Raw genomic sequence first — 20,196 nt, forward strand, 5'->3', positions numbered from 1 at the left:
TGTGACTAAGCACAATGTCGATTGCTGTGCACTTTTGTTTTTAACATTACAGTTGAATTCCTAGCCACAAATTACTTTAATGGGCGGGCATGGGTTTGGTCGGCAGCACATAAAATGACTCAAACTTATGGAGATCCCACATGTTCAGAAACATATCAGCAGAGAGCAAACTCTTTTTTTACACAAGCTTGAACACCGGAGGAACAGAAGGTTTTATTTCATCATGTGTGAAAGTTTAGCAAAGATTTAAGGCCCAGAGGAACTCATTCTGTCCCCATCAAAGGATTAAAAGGAATGTTTTTCATGGACAAAATCATAGTCAAGTCATAATGAGCGACTTAAATCATTTTCAAAACATCCTTATAGTCTATCCCTCTTCCCATAAGCAATAAAGGGAAAAAAACTTAATTATGGTGGAGGAAAAATGCAGATAATGATAGGATGCGAGAGGCTGCCGGCTATGAAATGTTTTCTGATTCTCTATTTTTCTTTCAACTTGTTTACATACAGTTAATTGTCGCTGCTGCAATAAAAATTGGGTTACTTCTTCATTCCCCTCAAACGGGATTCTAGTTTTCTCTTGGCCTATTCATTGGACAGGGCAAATAGATGACTACGCTGCCTGCATCAGTAATGGGCCACCTAACTGTGCTTTTCGAGGAGGGATGCAAATTTTAGCATTTAGCATCATCGTTTATATTGCTACTAAAAGACGAGCGAAGGACCAGGTTGACATTTTGGGACATGAGCTTACTTGCTCTCTTGCTGATTTATTCATTCATACCACTTTTATATTTCGTATATGTCAGTTAAAGATGAACCAGCAGCTACTTAGCTTAGCATAACGGGCAGAAATAGGGGGAAACTGCTAGCAGAATCTGCCTACCAACATATCTTAAACTCCTTTATTAATCTGTGCAAAAAATAAAGTGTAAATAGTTTTCAAATCCCCAAAAATCATGCCAAATTTACAAAATGATCCACCACCCCTGTATTGCAGCAGGTTTTTGCCCTGGAGTAAACTTTAGCAAGTGTGTACTTTCTCTACAGCTGCTCACTTCTGTATTGGCTCAGTAGGAAACACCATGCCAGGGATTCCCCCTCAGCTGTGCAGCAGAAGTGGCCCCTCCATCTCTTCTCCATAGTCTGTCTCCTGTGAGGTCACTCCGTCTGCTGCACACACTCTTCTCACGGTTGCAGACGCAGCCGTCACGAGCGCAAGCAGTGCGCAGGGAACTGTACGGCACACAAAAGTGCCACTGGCGCATAAAGGCTACATGCACACACACATACACACACCTACACACACACACACACACACACATAAAGTCCCCCATGCTGAGTCAGAGAGGCGCAGTATATGTCAACATGATGACCGTGACGTTTTCCCCCTCTAAATGCTGTCTGACCTCACCGTAATAGCTGGTCAGGACTAACATATGGTCTCCCGGTGCCTTAGTCCAGCAGATTTACCTACATGGTGACTAAAGAGCAGAGGACTTAACTGAAAAATATCAGGGTTCTTGATTTCATAAAAGTGCACATTTCTGTCTTGTGTTTAATATTATATTTAACCGACTACTATGTAACAGTGACTTGGTTTCTACAACCTTGTTAAATCTCTGTATACATCCTAGAGAGGGACTCTCATCAGTTGCACTACGAAGCTTGATTTTTGCTGTTAGACATGAATTGTTATAGATTTATATAACAGTTTAAGTAACAGCCTCCTCACATTTTGCCACGTTACAAAGAGCAGAGTTGGTCCTCAATATAACGGGGAGACGTCTCAGCAGCTTTTAGCATGCCAGCTAGCCGTGCGAACACTGCCAACCTGGCAGAAAGACGTTTGTGTTAGAAGGGCCTGACGGACTTGAATACAACTTCTCCCCTTTAATCAGTGTGATGACATAAGAGGCAGACGGCGAGCCAGTCATTCAGTCAGTACAGAGTTTGATTAACCTAATCACCAGGCAGCCAGGCTCCAGGCTGCTGATTTGGTTTACAAACGCTCCCTGTCATCGTTGTGTCATTAGCTCGTCGTTAGCCGCGGCCGCCTTGACGTGGAGCAGCGACGTGCCGAGCCTCAACATAGCAATCAGGGGATTAGTGTGCAGTTACAGCAAAGCCTCAATGGACGCCTCGGGCTCTGAGTCAAAGAGGGGAAAGTCCTGCTTTACCATGCTAGCTCCACGTGGCCAGGGTGCTAACTGTATATGGGCAACGGCACTACTGAATAGCGATGGAGATGATGAGAGGAAACATTCAGTCACTTCGGACACACGGGTGGTTTCCCGGACTCCAATTAAGCCAAGTCCTCGACCTCAAGGAATGATTTGAATGGAGGGCTCCATTGAAAATACGTTTTATCCCCCAATTAGGTTTGCTTAATCTAGAGCTGGGAATAAAGCCCAAAGACATCACAGAAACAGAGTTGCATGCAGCACAATGAGTCGCTGCAGAAAAGCTTGGTGGCCTTTGAAGAGGATTCATTTTTTCTTTTGATTGACTTTGGAATCAATTGGAATGATTGACAATAATCAGTGAGTGTGCAAAAGTCTGGGACTCAGACTTTATGATGTATGACAATAGCATGTGTCTAGGTTCTCTCCTGAGCTCCTTAGCTTGCAGGCAGAGAGTCGCCACATCCTTGTTTCCTTACGATGAAAGGCCCTGAGGGCCAACCGAGTACTTTCCAAGAGTTAAGGAAAGTGGCACGGACATTTGTCAGGAAACCAGCGCCGGGGTTCCTGCTCGAATCTGGTTGTATTCGGCGGTGAGTCACATGGTGCTCGGGAGGCCGAACCCCTTCTGATGAGGGAAATAAATACAAATTCAATCTTTGGGGGCTTTTTGAAGTCCATTTGCACTTGAATGAGTGTGACAGAACCTGGAATGACCCCTGTTGAAAGAGTCCCTCAACAGTGATGAAAGGAGTTGAAAGGGACAAACGATGACAATCGTTGGAAAGTTGGAAACGTGGACATGCTGTGTGTTTGTGTGCGTTTACAAAAGGCTATGCTTTGACTGTGCGCGTGCAGTGGTGTTATAAGTGCACACACGGCTATTAAAATCCATTTGAATGTGAATACACAATGCAGCTCAGAACAATGCGTTTGGCCCAGTGCCTGGTTGGCGACTTGTGTTTTGCTGGTTAGCGTTCAAGCCCTTCATTGCATACGTTACATATCTCACCGTGTTCCTCCGTAGTCCAAAGTAACAGGGACCTCGTCTCAAAAAATAAAAACATGTGGCTTTTGTTGCAGAGAGGAATGAACAACAGCATTCCGTGTGCAACCACATCAAAGGTCCCCCTCGCCATGGGGCTAAATGAGGGCAGACTGCCCTGCTCGCCCCTCCTGACATGACTGCCACTAATTAACCAGAGATCTAATACTGACACTTTATCTTCATCACTTTCCCTCACATCTTCGCACTAATCTCTGCAGTTAATTTTTTTTAAACGGGTATTGCTTCTCTTCGGGTTCCAGCGAGAGGGGACAGCCACACAACATGCACAAAGGGGCATTGTCTGGTGGTGAAAATGTGGTTTACAGGCTCTGCCATAATGGCTCGGTGGTTGCTGGAAGCCATGCACACTTCCTAATATTCAACTCACATGCGATTTCATTTTGAGAAAAAGGCCGAGCTGTGGGGGCTTTTGCCTTTGTGTGAGAGCGACGCCTCACAACTTATTTTCTCCCTCACCCCCAACCCGCTATTCGCCCCCCTCTCCCCTTCCCTGGTGCCGCTACTATATTTGTGCTGTGCGTCTCCATCGATGCTAGAGTAGACACAGGCTGCGTTGCCAGTCAAACGTGTTCGGGCCGTCAGACTGAGAAGGCTTCCAGCGCTGCGATCTGTCTCCTCTCCTTGTCAGTACGAGCTGTTTGATCTGACAGAGAGACTCCATTAGAGACACAGGGAAGTTCAGCTGCTGGGAGGTTGGATGGCTTCAGCAGTCAGAGTAGCCGCCCAGAGAGGAAAAGGTTTGCACACGCGGTCTGGTTGCAATCTTAGTGTCTCGCTGCGTGTCTATAAATGTCTCTGAGCATTACTTGTCCTTATACTAGGTGTGTGTGGTTACACGTCGACGAGTGCAACATAAGAAAGCTCAACTGGGCAGACATCTTTTGGGGCTCTGTCGGGCAAAGGGGTGACGACGCACTGGATAATGAGGTCATAAATGTGCAGCTCTGCTGAGCTGCAGTGACAGGAAGAGAGAGAGAGATTGTTTGCAGAGGCTGCGAGAGGAGAAAGCAAGACGTGTGTGGCCTTCTTCAACACACACCACGGCTTTCGCCCAGTCTCACACGGTGGTGATGACCTCATAAACCCGCGCCGCAGTCCACTCGAGTAGCTGCTGGTGTCGGGGCGGTAAAATGGTCGACAATGGTTTGATAAATATGCATCGAGGGTTCAGCCACAGACCGTCACTACGCTCCCGACATTTAATGTGGCTGCAACTTCCACTGATCAGCAGGAACTCTGACAAATGACTAAATTCTCCTAAGACGTGTTTACAAGAAATATTAGGGGATCAGTGTTGAGATTTCATTTGAATCATCTGCTTGCACAGTGCGATAACTGTTAACAAAGGAGCACAGAGAGCGAGTTGGTGTGGCTCCTGTGAGAGATTGGTCTGCTGATCTGTGTGTGGCAGCTGGGCTCTGGCAGGGCTCTGGCACCGGGGCTGCATGGCAGTTAAACCGTCACTGGCAGGAACTGTAAATTGTGTGCAGTAGGTGAATGCAGCACGACAGCACCACAGGTGTGAGTGTTTGTTGTATGTGTGTGTGTGTGTAGGTGTGTGTGTGTGTGTGTGTGTGTGCGTGCATGCATGCATGCGTGCATGCGTGTGTGTGTGTGTGTGTGTGCGTCCGTGCGTGTGTGTGGGTGTGCGTGTGCTTACCATTTGCAAGTTTGTGACAATACTATACTTGCTTTGTCTCTATGTCCTCGTCTCTCAGCCATCCTGAGAGAAGCAGCCTTCTATTTATTATAGCTGGACACATTTGCCAGAGTCAGAGTGTGTCAGGATACTGTGTGTGTGTGTGTGTGTCTGTAGGGGGTGGGGGTGCTGTCACTTTGGCAACGCAACTGCACATATTGCAGCGATTACCGCAACGGAAAAATGTTTTTCTGCAACATGCAATTACTACAGATTACAGATTGCCGTCCTTGCATCAGAAGCTCTCGCTAGAAAAAGGAGAAACACAGCACAGTTTGTGTGTGTTTGTGGATTTGTGTGTGTGTGTGTGTGTCATTACACACAAATAGACAGACAAGACACAAAGACAAAGAAAGATGAGAAATGATTATAGCTCACACTAAAAACCACATCTGAAATAAAATGGGGGAGTTGACGTATTTATGGGACTCATTTAGATTTTAAAGTTATACTGACTTTCAGGGGTAAATAATGACCATGGAAAAAAAATCCGATCTGTCATTCAGTGAAATGACAAAAAGTAGAGCAGGGTACATTTCGTATGTCCATCATCGTCAACATTATAAAAACATACACTGACGTCCTTGTGAAGTACACAACCCTCAACGCCACAAGTCATATCAATTTTGGACTTTACATTTTGTTCCAGGTTACAAATCACCCTGGATATCAAAAAGCTTCCCTCAGGTCACACTAAACAATGAAGCCCAAAAGTGGTGCCCCGCAGCAAGGCAGGGCCCTATTTACAAACCCACCAGATCAAAACTCGACCCAAAGTGCTCCTATAATAGCACCGCGGCCTTCTGGTGAGCTTTCCATCCAATGCTACTTTTAGTGGGTTTCCAAAGAATAAACAGGCCCGGGAACCACATCACAGACTGCTGACTGTCATCGTTGGGTGAGTGTACCCGACGGATGATGTGAGGGCGGAGCGAACGTGACACTGGGGTTTACGCCGAGCCCCCCCCCCCGCCCCACCCCCCCACCCCCCACCCTGCCTGCCTGGGGTGTGGTGTGTGCCATTGAACTGTCACTGAAAGGACAGGGAGGGGGCCTGACCACGATCAACTCCCCCGTACGCCGATCACAGTGAACCCATCAGCGTCTCTCTGGGCCTTTTATGACTTGAGCAGGAAAGCAGTGAGCGATTTTGGGGTAGTAAAAAAGTTAAAGTAAAACATCTTTCTCAGCTAAATGTACAGTACAGTAAGGGGCCACTGCAGATCAGTGCAAGTACTCCAACCTGTATCAGCAATCATTATTATTTTTTCTAACTGTGTGTAAAATATACTAGGAGGTATTTGGTTTGAGAGTCCTACAAGAACATTGAACGTCTTCATCTTAAAACTATGCCATGGTAAACACTTTATTATTACATTATTATTGCTAGTTAAATTATTATTTCAATATTTATACATATCACAGCTTTTGTCTAAACATTTAATGAAGAATTCTAAACAATGTATTGGTCCAATAAGTATATTTGTTCACTCATTCAAAAAAGACAATATGACAGAGAGTTCACTCATCATTTTACAAAAAGGCCGTGCCGTGCGTCGGCTCATGAGGATTCTATCTCCATTGTTTTTATGTTTGTACAGCTTATGAAGCGCGGCAAAAAAGCGCTGGTGCCACGCCGTATAATGGCGAGGAAAACGCAGGAAGAAACCCTGATAGGTGGAGGGCAGAAAAGAGGACGCCAAACAGTAAAGTGTAGAAGCGCCCATAGTGCGTACTGGTGAGAACCAGCCCACTTCAAGCACTGGTGGGGATGACAACAGGACAATAATAGTGAATCAAACATACTTGACTCAGTAATGTCAGTTACACAGGGAAATCTATCTGAAGTGAGCTAACATTAGCCACCATGTGCTAATGGTCATACCAGAAGAATGTAGCAGAAACCCCTGAGTTTCCTGAATTAACAAAGTGTGCACTTTATTTTTGTTGAGTTAAACTCTTCATTTGTGTTATTTCTCCTTTAAAAAATGACATAGTGTTATTATGTTACATACTGAGCAGTTTAGAGGGGAATCTTTCTTTGGTTGAACTGCTAACAACTCATTGATATGTGATGTTGATATGTGCCTTTTTTTATAACAGGTAAAAAAACACAAAAGACTGTAAACCACTAGTTTAATCTTAAATAATGTGTTGCATTTTATAGGTTTATCATATTTTCTTCTCGATGTAAAACCGTAATCAGAAATTTAACTAGTAGCTTAAACTGTCAAATAAATGTAATGCAGTAAAAAGTCCAATAATTCCCTCTGAAATGTGCTCAGGTAAAAGTATAAAGCTGCATTAAATGGAAATGGCGTTAAATGTACTGCTACTCTGCACCACTGCTCTAGAGGATCGGAGGACATCAAACGGCATCGCTACCAAACTCATCCCATAATGAATTCAATATGAAATGAAGTGAACAAAATGAACACACGCCTGGTATGTCTGAAAATGAATGCAGTCTTTGAGAAGTCCATTTACATTCAGCGGACAGATATAAAAATGCAGTTGGAGTCGTCCCCCAGCAGCCATTATGCAGCTCAATTGATTCAGGGGGCTTTTATAAGCCCTTGGCTCCGCTCTGCACCTTTTATAAAAATGTAAGCAGAATATTAAAGATGCATGAGATGAATGGGCTCATTGTCTCCTCTGGTTACTGCTGCATCTCAACTCATCACGCTTACAAAGCAATTAGCTGTTGGGCTTTGGGAATGTCACTATCCTCTTTTAGGATAATTAATACTCTAAACTTCTTCAAGGATCCGAAATAAAGTCCTGACACTCCCATGATGGAGGGGAAAAAACAACATACAAATTCAAATGATCAAAATTGTTCAATGTGTTTCCTATTTTCTTGTCTGAACATCAAAATGGACAAAAATGACCACCAATTGTGATGTGCTGACACATTATGTAATCAAAATTTGAGAGAATCAGCCATCAGAGCAGCAAGAGCCCAACAACCCAAACAGTCTGTACCCACTGACTGTTGTTTAAAGGTTTCTCCATATACTTGTGTATATAAACACTCCAACGCTAGAATATGAGTTGGCTTTGAGGGGACTGGCACAAATAGCTTTGGTGCCTTACATCATGCTTGGAAGTCTAATCACAGACACTCTTGTCATATCAAGCAGAAAAAGTCCATTTCATAGCGAGCAAGTCTCAAAAAAAAAAAAAAAAAGAGGAGGGAAGGGTAAACAAGCCCGGCGTTCCACAGTCACCGCAGAATTCATCATTCATACAAAAAAATACCCCGAGCCCCAAAGTAGAGCTAATTTAATCCGAGAGGAATAAAACTGCATTTCATAGAAGTCGTCCATTCACAACACTCATATTTCCACTGAGCAGAAACCCCCGGCTGAAATTTGAGCAGACACTTTTCGGAAGGAATGCATTCGGTGGGTTGAGGGCCAAAGCTTGCCCTGTAATTTGTGAATGTACAGAAATGTGTGACCGCCACAGCTCCTCTAAAGATAGAAATCTTTGTCTTATGTCATCGCCGAACCTCAAACTATTTCTAATTGCCCCCATAGCCCCCTTTTCCAAATGAATAGCTACCCATCCAAAGGCGTATGTGTGATTCTGAAAATAGCCGAGGAGTTTACACAGCCTAATAGATCATATTCAGTAAAGAAAAACAAAAATAAAAAAAGATGAAAAACTTTAAAAGGGTCTCCACGTATCGGAGACTGCCCCATCTTCAAAGTGACTTTTAAGTGGCACGGAAGGCCGTGTGGGTGGCATTTAGAGGCAGGTATACGTTTACACACCCTAAAGGCATGCAGTGGTTTCTCTGCTAATGGGGATCACACTCATATTAGTCTCTCCAATGTGACTCATTACATATAGAACCTAAAGTAAATGGAGTTCCCTTTGGTTTCATTCACACAGAGGAGGAAGTGCTTCTTTAGTAAGGACTCCAAGGACGCATCATTTCTCAACACTTTGATTAGGTCCCACGTAGAACCATTGGACCGGGGTGCTGCTTTGTTGTGCAGCCAACAGGATAAGGGAACCCTTTTTGGTTGTGAGCGTGCATTGAGATTCAGGCCAGGAACACACAGGCATGAAGGCAACCTCTCACTCACAAGTTTTCACTTAACAGTGATGTGATATCTAGATTTCTATCCGTATCCATTTTCTTTTTAACCTTCAATGGTAAGAATCCTATATGTTGAGGCTCATTTGAGGTGGGCCCGGGGTTTCACATGTCCTCCACGAGTTCTGTCTTGATTTCAGGCTCAACCCACCCGGATCATTAAAAATCGTTCAGGGGCACGGCGGGCTCCGTCCTCAAGGCCTGTGCGGCTGAAACTGTAGAAACTGCATGTTGAAATGTGGAGGTCTAAATGTGACAGGCGCCCGGAGCACACATTATACGGCTGAGGAGGGTATTAATGCGGTCACATATTAATAATGATGAACTCGGGCAGGAGGACGACTAAAATATCACCGACATCATCATTGTCCCAGTCGAGCTGCACTGAAAATAGATAGCATGATAGGTGATCTGATCAGAGCTGATTATTATTTATTTTTTATTTTGCAGTTAGGATTGTGGGGGTTTAGCTGTTATGTGAACGGATTCAAGTTCAACTGTGGAATGAGCTGGTGTGATTTGAGGTTCCCCAACAAAACCCCCAAACCTAAACTCATTATAGGCATTGGGGTCATGAGGTCTTTCCCCGGGATCCTTACAAAGTAAGAGTCCTGTTGTTGTTCACGCTGAATTCATAGATGGTAAAAGTAAAGGCTTCATCAGCAGAATTTGTGGTATAATTTCTAGTGAGTAAAATAGTGACTTTGAAAAAAGAAAATGTAATTGTTATGTCACCAAATGCCACTGTCCTAGATAACCAAAGTAATAACAGGCAAGCAGGAGTGTCAGAGTGTTACACAAGTGACCCAAAAAAGATCTGGTGGCAAGAGATCTACACAATAGATACATTATATTTTTTGCATTTGGATAAATCGTTTTTTCAGTGTAAATGCATGCAGTCCATTGACAGTGGGAGGTTTGTGCCCAAATTCATCCCAACAGCTAATAATAATAAAGAAAATAAACTCTAATATCACAGCGTCATCTTGGAGATTTCTGGAACAATGAATTGTCCTCTTTTAAATTTTTGAAATCTTCTGTCTCCATATCTGTCTCTCTCCAGTCTGTCTTAGTGTGAAGTGGGAAAATGAAGGAAACATGTGAAGCCACTCCGATGACTCCTCGAGCCACTTAACTGCACCTAATTTATTCTCATGCAAGTAAACAACTTAAAAACCGCGGCACGCGAGAATAAATGATTATTAAACATCAAACATCGATTGATCGGATGCATTTTAATATGCGCTTCAACGAAAAAAAAATCCACGACTTGTTCAATATTTCTTATAATGCCAATTTCCTGTTCGTGTAAATCAATTAAAAAATCATTAGTTATTTGATCTCGTCTTTGAACCATTTAAATTATTTTTAATCAAGAATTTCGAAATGATTTTTTGCAGCAGTCAACATCCCAAAATCTTTCAGAATAATGTCTATTTTCCTAATCAATAATTAACTGTGTCAGTGCTCATAGATCCGACATGGGGTAACTTGTTATATTGTGTTCGAAGCCTCGTTTGATAATCTGCAACAGACACAATAACAAAATGAATCCTCTAAATTTAGAAAAGGACATGACGACTCCAGTCCATCACGTGTTGGTTATCTATAACGAATAAATGTCAGCGCTTTCATAATAATTCCTGTTCTCAACAATTTTACGGGCAAAAAAAGAAGAAGTGCAGAACCGGACAAAATAAATATTTAAAAAAATCTCCGGTGCTTCTCTCAACGACGTAAACGCCTCACAAATGATGTTCGTTTAACGGACTACTTTAATTAATTCAGGTGTCTGAGCATCTCCGCCACAGAGAGAAGTGTCTTTTCTCTGCGCGCACGCGGGCCTCTGACTGCTTGACACGCCGATTCAAAAGGCAAACGCGCCAACTAGTGTCCGAAAGCAGCATGGCGGAGCATCTGCAGGGTGTGCCGTCATTTGATGGGACGACGCTCCTATCATTTCAGGTCATTTTTGCTCATGAGTTCAGCATCTGGCACGCGCGCGCGCGTACGCGCACAGACGCACAGACACAGTCATTAGGATCCGTTGTGTCTTTTGATGTGGAGGAAAACTATTTGCACGTTTGCTTTAATTCTCTTATTAATTCCGCTCAGCCAATTAAAGTGATAAGGATCTGTCAGTCACCTATAATTGCACTTTGATGAAAGTGCTAATTACCTGGAGAGGAGGTGTGAAGCCGCCGGATTTATATATATATATATATATATATATATATATATATATATATATATATAATAGCTTTTCAAAACGGAATAAATGAGAGACCACAGGCCTCTGCAGTCTAACGCCTTCATTAATTATAAGCAGAAGAACATTGGGACAGAGACGATCATGTGACACACCAAGGTGTCAGGGATAAAGGTGCACTTTATATATATTATATTATCAATTAAACTGAGTCCACGTGAGGCCGATAGCGCAAACAACACAGAGGTTGCTTTGCACTAAACTATAATCGATTAAAGTTGTAATCCATCACGTTGAATATATTATACATTTATAATTTATTTATCTAATAACAACGGTGCGTATGTGTTAAACTATTATTAAAAATGCCAAAATAATACATTTTAGTGCAGCTCTGTAAAATAAAAAATAAAAAAATGTCTCCTAAAAACTCACTGTCTCCTAATTTCTGCCTGCATCGCGCTAACGTCGGTCTAAAAAACCCAAGCAAGGAGAAAAGCACAGATATGTATCAATAATTCAGCTCGCGTGTGTACGTGTGTGCGCGTGTGTGCGTGGGCGTGTGTGTGTGCGTGTGCGTGTGTGTGTGCGCGTGTGTGCGCGTGTGTGTGTGTGACAACAGCACGGGGCATGAGGAAGGAGCACCGGGGAGTTTTGATTGGCCCGGTGAAAGCCCAACCCAGCCGGTTGATTGGTGGAAACCCTCTCCACACTCCCAACCACCAAACACTAAAATGACTCGGGTAAAATAATATCGCGGCACTCTGCACTCCGTCCAGCCTCGCGGCTCCTGCTTTGCGCCCCACAAACTCTGCGCTGAAGGATAAACTTTCTGGGACATTGTGGAGCGACGGAACATCTCCCTGTTGTAACAGAGTGACGTCGGCTTGTGTGTGGAGGGAGAGATCCAACGAGGATAAAGTTGAAAGAACTTTTACGCGAGGAAAGGACACTGATGCACCGCAGTAGTTGAGCTGTAGATATTCGGGCTTGAAACATTTCGTTTCTCTTTTTTGTTGTTGTTTCCAGAGGAGTCTGGTGAGATCCGAAGAGGCGTCTGGTAGTCGATTCATTCTCATTCTTTTAAAACGTTGAGTCGAGAAAGCCAGTCAACTGGGATTGCCGAACTTTCTGCACCGCGGCTGGATTACCCGATCACTGCCAGACAGATTGCCACTGCTCGGCAGTCATTAATGTAGAAGTTTCACTCACTCAATTTGAGATTTCAAAGTAAGAGCACAAGTAGTTGGCGGTGTTGATATATTGTATACGTTGAAACGGTCCATCAAGTGTGCGACGGACACGAGCGCCGATATAAGACAAGTTCGGCACTGAGAGACACTTTTGTTTGAGCCTCTTTTGATTGAGGTTTGTACAAAACAGAGCAACCCCGATGTTCCTCGGGCTGTCACATCCTGTGCAGATGATCTAGCGCTCAGTCATCCGAGTTTATTGCTTAAGGTCGCGAGGCTCTCTTCACTCCGACTCGGCGCGCTCTCGCCTCCATCCTTTGCGCTCAGTGGACTCCTGAGACCACCGGCGTCTGGAGGGGAAAGAACAAAAAGAACTAAACAAAACTCCCAAAGAGTCCTGCTCTTCTGATACAGCCCGGTCAGGTGGCACTGACCCAAACTGTTGTGATGCATATTCCCGTAGAGCCGCCCACCACCAGACGGTTCACGCCGCCCTCCACGTCCTTCCCCTGTAAGCTTGGAGACGGCAACGGGGCCATGGCCACCCCGGGCCCCCTCAGGTCAAGATCCGACACCAGGAACGTGGTGGACGTCCTGGCGGACCACGCCGGCGAACTGGTCAGAACCGACAGCCCCAACTTCCTCTGCTCCGTCCTCCCGTCACACTGGAGATGCAACAAGACGCTCCCCGTGGCGTTCAAGGCAAGACACATGGCTTCTAATTTGACTTCATTATATGTTTTATTCTGATGACGCACACTGTGGGTTTCTTACTGTGGAGAGTGGGGAAACAATCTTAAATGATTTAAGAACAACCAGATACATTTTATTGAGGAAACTATTTTTACATACATAGTGGGCTCTGGATGTTGTGATCTTTGGTTTCTGTTTTGGTTTTTATTTGTGTGGAATATTAAATTATTAAACGGTATGGTTAACATGCTGACATTGGCTTCAAACGGCTACATCCAGAGTATTAACATCCTTAATCTGATTAGAAATCATTACAGATGAGAGGTCAGAAATTACAAGATGAATTGTATTATTATATGTTTCTGTATTATTGCCTCTATGAGTTTGGTTCTTTAAAGTTGTGCCTCATGTTAATATTAAATCTTGAATTATCTGAAAAATGTATTTTGATCTGATGAGAAGAGGAAAATAAATAACTATAGAACAGTAAATGAAGCACATGTTATCCACATTTTATAATATATTTTTAAACCTCATTTATCTACATTGGAGGGTGTCGCGCTAATACAACCCCACAGCTATAATATGTATTAAATTGTAATGCTGACATCAATTGTGAGGAATTTCCTGCTTAATATTATGGGAGTCGGATGTGGTTTACACGCGCGCAGTGTGTGCGTGTGTTCGGTGTGGTGACCTAGAGTGACCGCCCGCTGTCTCCCGTGCAGGTCGTGGCTCTGGGTGACGTCCCCGACGGGACTCTGGTCACCGTGATGGCCGGGAACGACGAGAACTACTCGGCCGAGCTGAGGAACGCCTCCGCCGTGTTGAAGAACCAAGTGGCCCGCTTCAACGACCTGCGCTTCGTGGGCAGGAGCGGACGAGGTGAGCAGCCCCCCCTCCACACACGCACGCACGCACGCACGCACACTCACACACACACACACACACACGCACACACACACACACACACACACACACACACACACACAGAAAGAACGGTTGATTGTAATGCCATTTGCAGCAACATTTGGAAACACGCATATAATAATGTCATGGGTCTAAGTGGATAACGACTGACAACTGAAAGCACGCTATTATTCCTTAATAAATATGAAAAAAATACGAAACGTCTGCATGTGACCTATATGTTGCACAGACGCGCACATAGGACACGCTTATTCTCATTTAATATGGCGTTTAAAGTATCGGTCTGATCTCGGCTGCCTTTATAAAGATTTTATTTTTTTTAAGTGCGGATCTGGAATCATTTATAGGTTCGAGTACGGCGAGTGGCCTCACTCTGCCAACTGACGTCCATGATGGGTGTCATCCGAAACATCTGGCCTGCGTCACGGTGAACAGTTGCGATGGGACTCTAGTTTTATTAATCCAAGGGAAATATATATATGATTATCCACGTGGTGTGAATAAATAAATAAAAAGAAAACAAATCACGTCCCGCGAATAATCCTATAAAACGCAATATGTATCATGGTTGTGTGCTGTATTCAAAAGGGAATCAATCACACATAAACAGGCCTGCTGGCGGAATGTGCTCAATGCATAGGCCCGTTGAGCAACATTTGTTTGTGTTGTATTGACCACAAAAACCTCAAATAATATCAGACTAAATGTCCTGAAATTAAAATTATTATTATTTGATTTGTTTTTAAGCCTGAAATCGGGATCCTCTTCTAGCCGTTTATAAATCATTTTAAAAATAAATACAGCTGTTATTTGATGAATAGGAAAGGGGTGTCCAAATAAAAATAAAAATAAAAAAAATAAAATAAAATAAAATAAAATAAAAAAGAAGAAGTAGACTCGAGGATTCTTCTCTTTCTTCTTTCCTCCCACGCAGTCTCTCTTCTTTTTTTTAAACTCTCGGTGCCGAAGACGAGCACCGGACGCGCTGCGAACAATAAACTATTCGCCCTAAACCATTTCGGACGATCTGGAACGCATTGTCTTATTAATCGAAATCATACCCGGCCATCAATAGAGGTGGTCCATGCCTCTTCTTTTTTTTTCCTCTTTTTTTTTTCTCCTTTCTTTTTTTCTCCCCCCACCCCGCCTCAATTCAAAGGCTGCAGCGGGACAAAAAGCCGGTGACGATTTGAGGTTGAACAAGCGAAGTATTGTTACGAGGAAGAGACAAAACAAATAGTTTGCAGACAATTCGAAAGGGCCGTTTTTAACATGAAATGACACGTGCTGCCTCAACCTGACCGCCGTGCTTGTGCTGCAGGAAAGAGCTTCACGCTGACCATCACCGTGCTCACCGGACCGCCACAAGTGGCCACTTACCACCGCGCCATCAAAGTCACCGTGGATGGACCCCGAGAACCGCGCAGTGAGTACACGAACGAACGCACGCACGCACGCACGCACACACCCACGCACACACACCAACGTTATATTGTTCTTACTAAAAACGCATTGTTGTGTGATGAGAATGTTGCAGAGCCACCCAGTTAGATGCAGCTATTCCTGGTTTGAAAGAGTGTGCGTGTGTAAGGGTTGGTATCTCTACAAGCTAAAAGAACTGCATGAGTCATATGCAGATAGTGCAGGAAAGTCTAACACTGTGAGCATATCTATGATTGTGTGTGCGTGTGTTTTGCATGCATCACACTGAAGGAGGTATATCAAAAAAAATCTGTTCACACGATCACATGTGCCAAAATTGGGTTTCCACAAGATATATTTTGGGGTTAAGACTTGGTTTTGGGGTTAAGATTATAAATAAGACTAGTGGTTATGGTTAAGCCTCCAGAGAATGAATATAGGGCAGTGCATTGTCCTCGCAAGTATAGTAGTGCAGGTTTGTGTGTGTGTGTGTGTGTGTGTGTGTGTGCAGCAAGGGCACAGGGACAGGCCTACTCAGAGGAAACTGTAAAGCATATTAAGGCATAACCCAAGACCACTAAGAGGAGCTGAGTGAGTCTCCAAGCCGCAGGTGGCTCAGCTCAGTCGCCCCCATCCCCTCCCCTCCTCCTCGCTGACCAGCACTGGGGAAGGTAGGGACCTTCCCCAGTGGTGGTCAGAGGGGGTCGATCTACCTGATCGACCACATACGTGGCCTGTTGATTTCACACAGGGCGGACTCCGTCCACTGTTAGGCCTGGCGTGGCGTCCAAGCCGTTAGTGCCACCGCTCAGCCGCAGCTCCATTCTCGTGTGGTTTAATGCAGCTGGCGTGATGGACGGCGTTACTCACATGAGGCGGGGGCCGTGTGCATGCTCAAAGCCGGATAGACGGGGTGGGTAGGGTTTCATGGTCTACCTATGGAGGGATGGGGTTTATAAGGGTTTTAGAGGTCTCTGAACGGGTGGATGGCTGGGGGCTTGCGCTCCCGTCTGCAGAGGGGGAGAGTGGTAGCAAGTGCCACATGAGAGGGAGGGAGGGGGGGTATGGCTGGCAGAGAGGGAGCCAAGGGGCACAGTAAGAGGGGCATCGACTCCCCCACCCGCCGCCAGACTGGATGCTATTTGCAGAGGCATTAAAGAGAACAGTGACTGCAAAGGAGGGGGATAATTATAAACACTGTACGTGTGTGTGGATGGTTTCAATTTGATTGTCTTTTGTTTAAAGCAACATCAAAAAAAAGAAGAAAAGCTTAACATGTGCCTGTGCATGAATGCATTCTCATGTGCATCTGCGAGCGCTTCAGCCTGAAATAACTGTGTACATCAAGGTTGTCTCCCGTCTGTCTGTCAACATGTTGCAGCTCCAGGCGTCAGCGTGGCCGTGCTACTTTTACACCGGCGCTGGGTGCTATAAAGTGACACTGTTTAATATAGGGCTGGAGGAATTTAGGGCTCCATTAAAATCTGTTACACGGTGCTGGGAGAATTCGTAGGATGACAGAAAATACATTTCTGCAAAGGCGGATTTATAGATAAAAAAAATTCAAATAATTTTTTTTTTTAATATGGAGGAGAAGCCCCTTCAGCTTAACCCCCACCCCTGGAACCAGAGTGTGTGTTACTCTGCAGTGAAAACAGACCCAACCTCAACCAGGAAGATTAAACAGCTGATCCCAGTTAATAGAATATGTGTATTTATTTAACTCATAACATTTGGATTTTAAAAAGGGCTGTCAGGTCTAAGGCGGAGATGAGCTTTGAGCTCATTTCCAGGACTTGTCCCCTCAAAATAGAAAACAGTTACGAGATGTGATAAAGGACCTCTCTTATTAAACAATAAGACATTCTAAGAGTCTAATATCAGTCGTCATGTCGAAACGCAGGAACACACGCTACCATTCAGAAGTCATTAGGGTCATCTAATTAATCAGATTCTTCCCTAACCACAAGGCATCGCGTAATATTGGCTGTTCGTCATTTAGAGCAAAGCAGAATGACGCTCTTGCCAAACACATAAAACTAATGACATTCTTTTATTACAAATCTAATATCAAGAGACGGTTGCGTATCCAGCACTGCTTTGATCACCACCGGGGCCACACAATGTCGCCTGTGCGCCTCAGCTTCATCAGTGGTGCAGACAGCCCGAAGCCAGACTTGGCCACGCTGGGCTCACCTGTCCGCAGGCTGGCGGGCCGCGGGGGCCCGGGCCTTACATGCTGTTTGTGTAGGGCCTGCATTTGCATGGCTGCCAGCCGAGCCGCGGCAGGAGTTGGCACATAGAGAGGAGGTTAATGTTTACTGAACCTGACGGACGGGACTGTGGCGGCGGCGGCTTGCCAGTAGCAAAGTAACAAAGGACACCATGCCCTCGGAAAACACTTGAGCCGTATGATAGACTTACACACACACACACACACACACACACACACACCACACACACACACACACACACACACACACACACGTGTATAAATGGATATGAACATTACACAGACAGCATTCTGTTCCTCAACAGAAAGTAGGCTAAATGTTCAGCTCAGTATTTTTGTCTCTCTTGCTGCTGATTTCCTCATCACACATCCGGCGTCCGTCACCATACACCCCCCCTCCCCCTCCCCCTCCCCCCGATGTATCTGTCATACTATATTATCAAACTTCTGCTGAGGCCAAACTGCAAAACCAACTGTTGCAACTCCCTCCAACTCTGACACAAACAAGAGAGAGAGAGCATAACACCCTGCAGTGTTATGCTCACCAATTAATCCCACAACTATATTTTTGGTGCTCGTCTCACTCCCTCACTTACATATGACATCAGCCCCTGCCTATTTACCCACAGAGGGGGGCGAGGGGGGCGAGGGGGGCGAGGGGGGCTGTTTGTATTTCTGTATCTCTCGACCTGAACTGAATCAGTCCCCAGGAAGAAAAGATGAACTCACCGCAGGTCAGGCTGGGCCAGAGAGATCAAAAAAGGGAGTCGGAAATATTTTGAGCTTGTGAGATGATGTTCAGATATAGTTTACACTGTGTGTGTGTGTGGGTGTGTGGGTGTGTGTGTGTGTGTGTGTGTGTGTGTGTGTGTGTGTGTGTGTGTGTGTGTGTGTGTGTAAATAATTAGTACTCAAGTATTTAAATGTATAGAAAAACAAATATAGATGTGCAGACCTTGAAATGTGGGGGAAAACTGGGTAGTGAAATTGGGGCATAAAAACATATATTTGGTGAATATCTGAGGACTCAAAGCTGCTATCAGTGTGTGAAAAGCAACACTCTTGATGTGATGCTGAATTTTACTGCTGTATCTGATCGGGCACTTAGGGATTCAGTTAGGGATTAAGTCATGTAAGTCAGAAAATTATTCTGATAGGTATTAATCATTTATCTGAAAATCGACATCAATTTCATCCGATTTGTTCCCACCCAGAGGTCTGATGGTCGGCCTGGTTAACGAAACAGAAATGAGAAGACAGTTGTTTGCTGAATGTTGAGGATGTGGATGTCTGTTGTATTGAACTCCGGGCTGCAATTTGTCTGATGAGTTCTGAAAATGATACATATGAATACACCCTAACCGCTAACCCAATTATACAGTGTACCTGCATACATTCAGCAAGAGCTCACACACCTCCCCACCCACGGGCCCACACATCCACCGAAATCAAGTGCTGTCGTGTTTTGTTGCCTCTATTTACTCGGCTGGGTGTGTTCACAGAGCTCCAGGAGGAGAATGGCAGGCGTGGGGCGGCGGTGGTGGTGAGGGGGTGGGGGGGTGGGGAGGGGGGGCGGCAGGGTTGCATATGTTGGCGTTGGTGGGTTGATTCTATTTGCATTTGGCACACAGACTGTACAAAGTATGCAAATAGACAAACAATGACATTTGCTGTGTTATTTCTCCTGTGATATTGCAGTCTCTCGGTATAGTAAACAAAAAAGCAGCGTGCGTGTTGATGCGTATGCATTTGCGTGCGCGTGTGTTCAGCTCATACACCTGCCAGGTGCGTCCATCTCTTTAAATCCCCCCCTCCCCCAACCTCCACAGGCCACGCCCGCGCTCCACAAATCACATGAAAGGCTCGCCCTCAGTGCGATTTGCCCTCTCAAAAGGCAACTTTGATGTTTGGAAATGGAGACGGGTGTCTTTGAAAGAAAGGCCTACAGGTGTATCAGTGCCAGGGGAGGGAACCAGTGGCACTTCTGATGCTGGGTGCTTTCCTGACCTAACTCCCAGATGTATTACCTGGAGACATAGTGGCCTATGCATGCCCAATCTCACACACACACACACGCACACAAGCGATTAATCTCAACAACCAAACTCATGACCAACCAATTTATGATTTGGGAGTAGAGATAATTCTGACTCAATAACACTGATAGACAGACAGATAAAGATAAAGGGAACAGATAAAAGGGAGATTTAATGTTTTTTTCGGAGAAACGACACTCCGCCGCGTCTGCAGTGACTCGAGTGCGCTGACGTTCCTCCTTCCTGGGATCACTCCAGACGCGTCCTACTTCGCCGCAGCGATTAGAAGCAGAGCGAACATTGGCCAACTGATGAATCCGCTGGAATACGGCGGTGCCTATTAAATAGGACCGATTTGAGAGAGGAACGTCAATCTTAGGCCTGAGGCCTGCGATGGCCGGCGGATGAGGACAGTTTCCTT

At 44.8% G+C, this 20,196-nt stretch overlaps 1 protein-coding gene across 3 annotated transcripts in view; it reads left to right on the forward strand.

The window, feature by feature from the left end:
• Positions 1-20,196, forward strand: part of runx3 (RUNX family transcription factor 3) — a 47,016-nt gene that overhangs the window by 5,666 nt on the left and 21,154 nt on the right. For all 3 annotated transcript variants that reach the window (XM_034525416.1, XM_034525415.1, XM_034525414.1), the window contains exons 3-5: positions 12,925-13,163; positions 13,883-14,039; positions 15,406-15,510. In XM_034525416.1, coding sequence (XP_034381307.1) covers positions 12,925-13,163; positions 13,883-14,039; positions 15,406-15,510 — 501 coding nt within the window. The remainder of the gene's footprint in view (positions 1-12,924; positions 13,164-13,882; positions 14,040-15,405; positions 15,511-20,196) is intronic.

The sequence above is a fragment of the Cyclopterus lumpus genome, chromosome 22 (genome assembly GCF_009769545.1).
Source record: "Cyclopterus lumpus isolate fCycLum1 chromosome 22, fCycLum1.pri, whole genome shotgun sequence".
NCBI classification, from domain to species: Eukaryota; Metazoa; Chordata; class Actinopteri; order Perciformes; family Cyclopteridae; genus Cyclopterus; species Cyclopterus lumpus.